This window comes from Myxocyprinus asiaticus, chromosome 28 (genome assembly GCF_019703515.2).
Source record: "Myxocyprinus asiaticus isolate MX2 ecotype Aquarium Trade chromosome 28, UBuf_Myxa_2, whole genome shotgun sequence".
Classification (NCBI taxonomy): Eukaryota; Metazoa; Chordata; class Actinopteri; order Cypriniformes; family Catostomidae; genus Myxocyprinus; species Myxocyprinus asiaticus.
Window position 1 is genome coordinate 17,418,343 of NC_059371.1, and position 11,724 is coordinate 17,430,066.

The 11,724-nt window shown below is 37.7% G+C and overlaps 1 protein-coding gene across 1 annotated transcript; it reads left to right on the forward strand.

Moving 5' to 3' along the window:
- Positions 1 to 5,086: 5,086 nt before the first annotated feature.
- Positions 5,087 to 11,691, forward strand: LOC127418720 (DNA primase small subunit-like). Its single transcript, XM_051659449.1, has 13 exons — positions 5,087 to 5,289; positions 5,499 to 5,656; positions 7,082 to 7,188; positions 7,322 to 7,395; positions 8,191 to 8,327; positions 8,531 to 8,589; positions 8,683 to 8,792; positions 8,919 to 9,010; positions 9,144 to 9,279; positions 9,405 to 9,474; positions 9,611 to 9,714; positions 9,864 to 9,962; positions 11,406 to 11,691. The coding sequence occupies exons 1-13, from the start codon at positions 5,181 to 5,183 to the stop codon at positions 11,423 to 11,425; spliced, it is 1,275 nt and encodes a 424-aa protein (XP_051515409.1). The 5' UTR covers positions 5,087 to 5,180; the 3' UTR covers positions 11,426 to 11,691.
- Positions 11,692 to 11,724: the final 33 nt, after the last annotated feature.

The window sequence follows — 11,724 nt, forward strand, 5'->3', positions numbered from 1 at the left end:
ATTCAAGGCAATCTGGCTTGCCTTGAATGTTACTATATTAAAATCATTCTTCTATTGCAAACCCTTGCGATATGCATACCGCGATATGTACATTTGCAATATGTTGATAAATTCGATACATCATGCAGCCTTAAAATGAACCAATAATCAATATTACTACGATTTTCCCTAAAGGCCCAGCTATACTTCAATTTGCGAGTTCCGTTCCATCTCGTGCACAGTTGTGTGCGCACAGCTTTGAAAGTATACCTCATGTGGATGAGCGCGAATGGACTCGTTCAACACATGCACAGTACAATTGCTTTTTTATACACTACCAGACGTTAGAGGGCAGCACTGAGTCATGTCATTTACAGGACATCCGCTCTGAAGGATAAAGAAAAACTGAGGATCCGCCATTAGAGGAAGCAAGAACAACAACAACAATAAAACGATGGAGAAAGATATGTTCTTTGACTACTGCTTGACAGTACAGCCCAACTATGTGTACTGCCACCTAGTGGACTCTTCTATCTCAACAGTCAACCTTGCGCATGCGCATTTGTCCACGCATAGTCCGCATGGACAGAAAAATCTGGCTGCACGCAGACACTGTGTGCGGATGTCCACAGACACTCCTGATGACGAAAATTACGGCACGCGGACTGTGCGCGGATCGTCGCGGAACGTGAACAGGCGAAGTATACTCTGAGCTTAAGTCTAACCCCTAACTCAAACCTAATCATAAAGTGTAACCCCTTACCCAAACCCTAAATCTATAATCATGATTAATATAGGAAAAATTACTTTTGTGTACCACGAAAAAGAGGAAGAGAGAAACATCTGGGTTTTGTGATTTTTCCTAAGTTTAACCCCTAACTCAACACTAAACCTAACCATATAGTCTAACCCATTTCCCAAACCCTAAACCTAAAACCTAACAATGATTTAAATAGAAAAATAATGGTGTTATACCGCGGAAGCACAAAAAATTGGGTTTGGAAGTTGGAACGAGATGAGTGAAGTTTATTACAGGTTATTTATATTAATCAGTCATTTGTATTGCATGAATGAGTGAGTAACAATTTATTCAGTGATGTTTCCTTTCTAAAATTAAGTGTTGGATAAGATGCTAGATCAATTTTGATGCCTGTTTTATACTGATTTGAAATTCTGTTGGTTGATTTGTTGGTCTCTATCTAAACATAAGTCGTACCTTCTCATATGAGCCAAGTTGTACAAATTATTACGAGTAGTCATGAGACTTTGTTGCAACAATGTACAAGTTAGCTAAACCTATGTAAAAAAAACCTGATCTTGTGTTAAATCTGTTTTACAAACACTGATGTGTGTGTTTCTCTGTATACAGCACAAAACAAGAAAGGCGATTTACTGTATGCTTTCTAACAACACATTTTACCATATGGAGTTCAGTTATGCGGGAAATAGTAAATAACTAATTAGGCCGGATGTGTTACCCATGCAATACTGCCCACACTCATAACTGGGTGGGGCAACTTCCTGAGAAGCCCATATCTGTTGCAATATCGTAGAAATAGTGGTAATCTTTTTCTGACATGAAGGAAATGGATAAAGTATGTCTGTATGTGTATCTCTATGATATTATCTATTCCTGTAAAAGCAGGAAACTAACAGTGATGTACAACAATAAAGCCTGATTGCCATTCCATGTGTACGATATGTTATCAATTAAGTTTCATAATTGTGTCTGCTCACAATATGCCAGACAAAGAAACAATGATTAGGGGTGGATTTTAAGAAAACTGCAGACTATTCACAATCCATAGATCCAGAAAGACCGGCACTGTTTTGATTGTGGGCTGCACTTTAAGAGTTGTGTTCCAAGTCAGACATTATCTTGATGGCAATTATGACCCACAACCTTGTGAATGCCTGAGATGAGAGAGAGTATGTGAGAGAGAGAGTAGGTATGAAAACATGAGTATTCTCTTGCTTTAACGGTGTCAGACAACACATTTACAGCAGAAAGAATGTAGTCATAGCAACAACAGCAAAGTCCTAGCGGAAGAGTGTGTCTGTGTGTAGGTGCGTGTGTGTGTGCAATGCAGATTTACTTTTCGCCGGTTTGAAAGAAAATTGTACGAAATGAAATATTAAATGGATGCTGCCGCTCTCTCGAGCACACATTCATTCTCTGTATGAAGATGAAAGCAACAGAGAACATAAAACACCCAAATTTTAATTAACACCTGTGGCCTACGCTTATCATTAATCTAAATCGTATCCATGCAAACCCTTCGATGCGATGAACTGATTTACAATTCTCTAGATACTTGATTTAAACACAAATTCAAATAAAGATCATTAGAAAGACAGCATATTATGTTTCATTAAACTCCTCGGCAGCCGTCACGAGGTGTTGTACCATTACTAACTGATGTGAACCGTAACATCACAATCCACATTCAAAGCCTGTTTACAACAAAGCCGACAGTAGGCATCTCCTTAAATCTTCATAAGTGTGTCAATCAATAGCCTGTAGGAAACTGAGGGAATGTTTCAGCACCTGTTTTGAAGGAAGTTCTTTTTCCACTCAAAAAAGAATGCCCAGCTTTGAGATTTTCCCACAGAGGGAAAAGTTACTTCCACCCACACACGGAGAACACCAATGCAGGAGTTGGAGAAGGATGTGAACTAAACAATAGAGACTTGTGTGTTGGTGGAGTTCTGTAGTTGAAGCCGTGACATGCTTTGCCCTGTCGCCCTCTAACGCCTCTACCAGCCCCTCATCCCGCCCCAAAACATTACAGTCTATGTCTGTCATGGCTGATCAAGTAAACAAGGTGGTGCTGAGTTTGCACCGCCAATCTTAATCATACTTTTTTTGTCTCATCACATATTTATGGCATATTTAGTCACAATAGATATGGACGTCAGGCATATTTAGTCATATTTGAATTAATATCAGTCATATTTAGACTAGATAGATGCTAAAGGGGGACATACCAAATACTAAGACATTTTTATTACTTTAGAAATAAATGCAAAAAAAAGAAGCATTTTCAATAAAGGTCTCAGACTTTAGTAAGCAATGCATACAGTATCTTGGAAATGAAGGGTGCTGTTTCTACAGTAAAGAAAGACATTCATATTCGAAGTGCTGCAAATGGATCTGTGAAGGACAACAGGAAAAGCACTTCTTTATGGAAGAGTATTATGCCTAAAATAGCTTTGACCAGTTGCATGCTGAGGATGTCTCTGTTGAGCCACTCAGGATGTTGGTAGTAATTAACAGAGTGACTTGCTGACGGAAGTGAAATCCCTGACACGTTTACAACAGAATGTAAAATCCTCTAACAACATTTGGAGTGAATGCATGGCCTTTGCTCTGCTTGAATGTTTTAAAAATGACTGAAATAAAAACAAAATGAAAATGAAAGAGTGCTATTAGTATGGAAGATCTTTAGGGAGAGGTGGAAATGAGAGTGGTACACTCAGATACAAGTGCTCTTAGTCAGACACTCTCTACCTATAAGTGCTCTTATTTGAACAAATGCTCCATTCCAATTTATCTTCAGTTACTCACACAAAATACAAAACTATTTAAAAGGTTTGCAAGAGTCTTATTGCAGCAAGACCCCTTATCCACAAATAAAGGCCTGGGACAAAATTTTTCTGGGTTGCCTGCCTGTCCGAAAGGAACAGTTCACCCAAACATAAAAAAACTCTTATCATTTACTCACTCTCATGCCATCCAAGATGTTTATTACTTTCTTTTTTCTGCAGAACACAAACAATGATTGTTGGAAGAATATCTCAGCTCTGTAGGTCCACATAATGCAAGTGAATGGTGACCAGAACGTTGAAGCTCCAAAAAGCTTAAAGACAGCATTAAAGTAATCCATAAGACTCCAGTGATTAAATCTATGTCTTCGGAAGCGATATGATAGGTGCGGGTGAGAAACAGATAAATATTTAAGTCCTTTTTATTATAAATCTCCACTTGCACATTTATACTTTTCGTTTTTTGGCAATTCACACTTGTTGTGCATATCGCCGTCTACTGGGGAGGGAGATGAATTTACAGTTAAAAAGAACTTAAATATTGATCTGTTTTTCTCACACTCCTCTCATATCCCTTCTGAATATATGGATTTAATCACTGGAGTCGTATGGATTACTTTTATGCTGCCTTTATGTGCTTTTTTCGGAGCTTCAAAGTTCTGGCCACCATTCACTTACATTGTATCTACAGAGCTGAGATATTCTTCTAAAAATCTTTCTTTGTGTTCTGCAGAAGAAAGAAAGTCATACACCATCTGGGGTGGCATGAGGGTGAGTAAATGATGAGAGAATTTTCATTTTTGGTTGAACTATCCCTTTAAGAATTTTTGGAGGGGTCCCTTGTTCGCTGACCCCAGCCCAGGACCCAGGATAAAATTAATTCTGGTTGTTACCCTTGACAAAGGCCTAATACACATTTGCATGTGTGCATATACACGTAGGCATCAGATACAACCCATTAAATATACCTTCACATGTTTACTGTAGTTACTGTGAGCTCAGCAGATCAGATCCAGGATTAGCTGCAGAAATTCAATTCGCATAGAGGGAAAACTTTGGGGGGAGCGACGGCTGTGCTGTAGTCTGCCTGATCTGTCCAGTACTGGAGGAATATCTGCCCTCCTGTGAAAAACAGAGAGAATTAGCTGGAAAAGGGAGTTGAATAAAAGTTAGTTAATGATGGGTTTGCTAAAAAGCTTGGTCTTTTATTGCTGGACGTAGATGTAAAATAAAGGCTGGCTCCTCTCAAAAGTGAGCTATTGTATTCCAAACATATTAGCGAATGATGTATTAATATATGTTGTAAATAGCCTACCTCATACCGTTTATTCACGTATTAGCCCATGAGGGAAAAGCTTTTTGTGGGTACTAGGCAACTATGGGTATTAAGTAGCTACTTTGCGTTTAATTCTTGCTTTTAAGATCCACAAGAGAAGTAATAGTTTGCTATTATGTGAACATAATCATAAGCAACTGTTTTCCGAGCCATGGGGCGGCAGCAGAGTATGTAAATAAACCGGGAGCGAAGTAAAAGTTCAACGAGTGAGGGCGTATTGCGTAATTTCCTGTTGACGTTCTTTTTCCCGCGCTAGTTTCAGCTTCAGCGGGAGAAGTCACCTGTCACTGAAAAAAATAAACACTGCCACTAAAAAAACATGCCGATTTCAGATTATGATCCAGCTTGTTTACCTGACTTGTTGCCGCTTTACTACCGCAAATTATTCCCGTTTCCACAATACTATCGCTGGTTAAGTTATGGCGGAGGTAAGGCAATCTCTGAAGCACTGAACTAATTTAGCAATGTCAGTTTGTAATCAGACAATGTGCGAGTTAAAGGTACTCTTTTGAACAGCTTGTATATATCCACAGTGCAAAATACATCTACGTTTTTCAATGTAATCAATGTGTGCATTGTATTTGCAACATTTACATTTCTAACTGCTCTTAGCGTATGTGTATTTTGCCTCTTGCAGTGTCTAAAAACTACTTCCAGAACCGCGAATTTTCCTTCACTCTGAAAGATGACATTTATGTGAGATATCAGTCGTTCAGCACTCAGAATGAGCTGGAGAAAGAGATGCAGAAAACGGTTCCCTACAAGATTGATATTGGAGCAGTCTACAGCCACAGGGTGATGAATCTTATCACAGATACTATATAGTCCACAGTTTAATGTTATTATATTATTTATCTGGATTTACTAAGGAAGTATTTCTAATAGTAATCATATATAATAATTAATGATATTGATATTACTTAACTGTTCACCCAAAAGTGAAAATTCTCTCATCATTTACTCACCCTCATGCCATCCCAGATGTGCATGACTTTCTTTCATCTGCAGAACACAAACAAAGATTTGTAGGAGAATATTTCAGCTCTGTTGGTCCATACAATGCAAGTGAATGGTGACCAGAACTTTGAAACTCCAAAAAGCATAAGAAGGCAGCATAAAAGTAATCTATACGACTTCAGTGGTTAAATCCATGTCTCCTGAAGTTATCTAATTGATTTTGGGTGAGAACAGACAAAAATGTAACAAATCTTTCATTATAAAGCTTGACATCAGCTGTCTCCTTGTCGATCATGATCTCAAGCTCAATTACACTTCCTAGCACCATCTAATTGCCCAGGTATACTTTGTTTTTGCATGTTCCGGATCAGCTCGTGCCTGGGCGACTGCATTGCCTTTGTGAGTATACTCTTCTAACCACAAGCATCTACGACCACGTTTGACGCATGCCCACTACAACTTTGCAATACTCTTTTAGTAGAGTCAGTCGCCGGCGCATGTTGCGACGATGCGCACAGACGATGACCATGTGCGCGATTCGAGAAAATCTGGCCAGTGCGCAGTCAGACCATGCGGACTGGATTATGACAAAATTTATGTCACGCATACTGTGCGCGGAATGATCAGCAACGCAGACGCACCAAGTATACTTTGGCCTTAACGCACTGCTCATGCGTCAAGCACTAGGAAGTGCAATCGAGCTTGAAATCATGATGGTGCCAAGAGACTGCAGTAGCAAGATATACAGTGAAAAAATATATATTTTGGTCTGTTCTCACCCAATATTGATTAGATCACTTCAGAAGACATGGATTAAGCCACTGGAGTATATGGATTACTTTTATGCTGCCTTTATGTGATAATTGGAGATTCAAAATTCTGATCACCATTCGCTCGTGTTGTAAGGACCTACAGAGTTGAAATATTCTTCTAAAAATGTTTTGTGTTCAGCAGAAGAAAGTCATACACATCCGGGATGGCATGATGGTGAGTAAATCATAAGAGAATTTTCATTTTTGGGTGAACTATTTCTTAAATTAATATTTATTTCTTGCTGTGTAATAGATGCGATTGCTGGCTGTTATAAAAATGAAATCACATTTATAGTCTTCAAAGAAGGCCATAATAGGACTTTACATTAATGAACAGGCAGTATGTTTATTTGATATTGTGGCTCTTTATATATCTGTTTCATATTTCATGGTGATTATGAAATCCCATGTCAATAAAGGATAATAATTTGTCCGGTTCTGTGATTGACAGCCCAGTCAACACAACACTGTGAAGTCTGGAACATTCCAGGCCCTGGAGAAAGAGCTGGTATTTGACATTGACATGACTGACTATGATGATGTCAGACGTTGCTGCAGGTATACAGACTCTATATCTTCTCTCACTTAATTTATTTTTACCTTAGGCTTTATAAACATTTATACTTGGGGTGAATTATGTTACATTTTATGTGCAATTGTGCATTCTATTAATCTTATGTTGTTTCTTTAGTGCTGCTGATATTTGCTCAAAGTGTTGGACACTTATGACCATTGCTATCCGTATTTTGGACCGGGCACTACGGGGTTAGTGAAATTGCTCATCAATAGAGCATTTACATTTTGAGAAATGTGTAACATTAAAAAAATAGTTCACCCAAAAATGAAAATCTCTCATCATCATTTTATTTATTTCACCCTCATGCCATCCCAGATGTGTATGATTTTCTTTCTTCTGCTGAACACAAATGAAGATTTGTAGAACAATATCTAAGTTCTGTTGGTCCTCACAATGCAAGTGAATAGTGACTAAAACTTTGAAGTTCAAAAAAAGCACATAAAGGCAGCATAGATGTAATCCATACAACACAAGTGGTTAATTCCATGTCTTCAAAAGCAATATGACAGGTGTGGGTGAGAAACAACAATATTTAAGTCCTTTTTTACTATAAATTCTCCTCCCTGTCCAGTAGGTGGCGATATGCAAAAAGAATGTGAATTGCCAAAGCAAAAGAAGAACAATGTGAAAGTGGAGATTTATAGAAAAAAGGACTTAAATATTGATCTGTTTCTGACCCACACCTATCATATCGCTTCAGAACACATTGATTAAACCACTATGGATTACTTTTATGCTTCCTTTATGTGCTTTTTGGAGCTTCAAAGGTCTGATTACCATTCACTTGCATTGTATGGACCTACAGAGCTGAAATATTCTTCTAAAAATCTTTGTGTTCAGCAGAAGAAAGTAAGTCATGCACATCTGTGAAGATGATGAGAGTAAATGATGAGAGAATTTTCATTTTAGGGTGAACTGTCCCTTTAAGATATGAACAGGGCAAAGTTAACATGGGCTTACATTCTGCTGTATGTGTACTTCAGAGGACTTTGGATTCCAGCATCTTCTGTGGGTGTACTCGGGAAGGAGAGGAGTACATTGTTGGGTTTGTGATGATGCTGCAAGGAAACTCTCAGTGGCAGCACGGTCTGCCGTGGCAGAATACCTTAGTTTAGTCAAGGTATTCCATTGTGACATAACAAATAATACTAGACATTGTATTTAAAGCAGTAGTACATAGTATAGTCCAGTGCAGTCTTTTGGAAATATGTCACTGAAATAATCTTGATCAAGGTTACACACAGCACCGCAGTTTGGAAAACTTCACAATGTTCAGCTCTATATGCTCTCAGGGTTTTAAAGTGTCATGTGCATGTGTTTTAGGGTGGTGAAGAGACAGTGAGGAAAGTTGTGCTGTCAGATCCAATCCATCCTTTCATCAGGTAAAAAAAACAAACATGCATCTACCTTATGTATGTACAGTATATTGAAACCTGAAGTCTGCATAATTTTCACTCCATCTCTTTCTTTCATAGTCATTCTCTGACTGTCATGGAACGATATTTCCCACAGTATGCCATTGTGGGACAGGACATACTGGGCAGTACGGAGAGTGTAGACAAAGTGCTTAGTTTGCTACCTGAAGATATCCTTCCATTGTCGTGGAACATGTTCATCAGTTGTGATTGTCATCATGTTTAGTTCGCACAATTTGCAGGGTTTCATTATGACCAAAATGAGGATTTGTTTATTTCTTTAAGTCTGACAACACATATCAGAAAGGAGCTGACTAGTTTTAATCAAAATGAGAAGAACCCAATAAAGCGGTGGGAGAGAATCTGTGCTTTGGTCGACCGTAAAAAGGTAAATGCAAGTTATGAGCCTAATTCTACATAAAACTGGTCTGGCACCAATGTTCGGATGTCTTCTTTGTAGACAAATACTGAACAGTTCAGTTTTCCAGCATATTTTTTGTTTATTTTATGTGCCTGTGAAGTCGAGCAGTAAGAAGGGTGGGCAGTACTTCGATAAGGAGATCATGTTGCAGTACTGTTATCCACGCCTGGATGTCAACGTCAGTAAAGGAGTCAACCACTTACTGAAGAGCCCCTTCAGCGTACACCCCAAGACAGGTGAGACCCTTAAGTTAGAATAAACACAAGCACAGCGTTTGACTTGAATTTCAGAACATTTTCATTACAGGATTCTTAGAGATTAAAGTTCTCAGCTTTCAAATTTATCTTGTTACCGTCTTCAGGTCGAATCTCTGTGCCAATAGATTTGAAAGAACTGGACACTTTTGATCCTTTTGAGGTGCCTACAATAAGGTAAACACCAAATATCAGTGTGAATGTTAGCTGGGTCATTACATATTGCTGGATATGGCGTCTGCTATGGTCACTGAAATTATAGAAGTGCATTTAAGTGAAGTTAGAGATGATTGACTAGCTGGTCTTTCTGTAGTCTGATCTGTGAGGAGCTGGAGAAACCCAGAGCAGATGAGGGAGAGGAAGATGAAATGAAGAAGGAGAATGAACAAGATGCTGGAGAACGGCGCAGAATCAGAGGTGAGGAGACATCATGACAGTGTTTGAGGGTTTAAGCTTTGTTATCTAGTCACCCTTTAGTTCTGAAGGCAGGTATTGAGTCCTCCTGGCAATGTTTTAAACGTATTCTTGATTATTTGTAAATGCACCCTTTATTGATATTCACTTAGACTATAAGCGCACCAGCCTGGCCAAGTATGTGAAGGTCCTTGATCGGTTTTTGGAGGCAATGGCTCGGTCTCGGAAAGGAGAGATGCTGAGGAAGAGTGGTGAGTTTAGAAATAAGCCTCGGTTCTGCTTCTGGCTTTCAACTAAATGTGGATTCTTGAGAAAAGTGACAAAACCTGTTTTAAATCTTAGTTTTTGTTTATTAATAATAAATTAATTTGAAATGTATGTATTTGTAGACAAAGTTCTCCGCTAACGAACCATGTAAGGGAACAGGTTTATATAAGAATGCTTTTTTTTTTCTTTTTTCTGAAAATTGTCATTTATTCACATCATAAATTACATCTTATTGTCATTTGTGTCAACTCCGTCAGACACACTAAAAAGCATTCTATTTTAATTTGATTCATGCAACAAGAGTGTTATTTAATTATCTTATTATGGTCAGTAAAAGAGTTAAGTGATCAAATACATTCTATCATTTTAATTTTCTTCTGTTTTTCTGAGTTGACAAAATTGAATATTTTTCCATCTTAACCATGTGTTGTACACTGGAGCCATTTTGTTTTTTTACTCAGTTAAAGCTTCCTCAATAACCTGACACTAAAATGCCAAAATGTATCCCACAATTCATAACAGAAATTATCATAATGGGAATGACAGAGCTGACATGTTGTAGCTGTGACCGCAGAGACTTCAGCCCAGGAATAATTCACCCAAAAATGCGCCAGCATGTAGTTTATGACATCCAACAGTTTGATGAGCCTTTTTACAGCTAAACTATTTATTAAAGCCATGTCAAACAGAATCTGGAGAATGACTTCTGACAAATACTCTCCACAACACCTCTTAAATAAACTTTTGGATTATGCATAATAACAGGAACAATCATTGTTTGTTTGTTCACTGTTGTATGTCAGATGATCACAGCAGAGGATTCTGACATATAACAGTGAACAAACGGCGCTTTGATGTCTGCAGCAGTGGTGCAATGAAGGACTTAATGTAAAGATTTAAAGAGACAAAACTTCTCACAGAGAAAACATTAATGTAGCATTAAGATAAACATTTATTTTTCACCAGGGAGACTATTTTAAAACCGTTTGGCTCAAGAATGGCGATATGTAACAGAATCGGGTTTCTTTCCCAGCCCTAATGTATTGTTTGATATCTTACAGATCCCTACCTTTCATTTGATATTTATAAATTAGTTGCATTTTAAAACACTTTGTTTGGCAACATTGTGACCTCTTGCTGAGGACAGGTTAAGTTACATGTGCTTCCACGTATAGAGCATGCATTAAAAAAAAAAAAATCTGAAATCTAAGTAATAAATGAGTATACACATTTCCTTTAGATTTAACTTTTCCAGTATTTTTATTATGAATTTATTTTTAACACAAAGGATTTTTGTTTTTGACATGATTTGTCCCTTATCTCAAGAGTCCAAAATACACTTCGTTTCAGGCTTTACAAATTAGCAAGTTGGATTTTTGTGGCTCTAGCATGAGTGATTTGACAATCACTTTGATTTGTTTGTGCAGATCATCAGAAGGAGTTCTAAAACAGAAGAGCTGGGGACATTACAACATAGAATCAGCATATCAGCAAAACTCTTTCAGAAGATAGATACTTTGCTATACAAGAACTAATGCAGTTTTGCTCTGAAACTTTCCATTGGTGGATCTTGAAGAAACTGTTGAAATTATAAAAAATAAGGACAAACTTCCACTTCTCTTTTTTTTTCTTTTCTTGGCATTCTCTAATATTTGTAAATGTTTATTTTCTGAATGTTTTTATTTTATTTTTTTTACCAGTTCATTAAAATAACTTAAGATCTGTTTCACACTCTGTTTTAATATT

Coding starts and splice junctions, on each gene's coding strand:
- LOC127418720 (XM_051659449.1), top strand. CDS start 5,181: ATGCCGATTTCAGATTATGATCCAGCTTGTTTACCTGACTTGTTGCCG. Junction 8,793..8,918: donor GCTTAGTTTGCTACCTGAAG/ATATCCTTCCAT, acceptor GTCTGACAACAC/ATATCAGAAAGGAGCTGACT. Junction 9,011..9,143: donor CTTTGGTCGACCGTAAAAAG/GTAAATGCAAGT, acceptor GTGCCTGTGAAG/TCGAGCAGTAAGAAGGGTGG.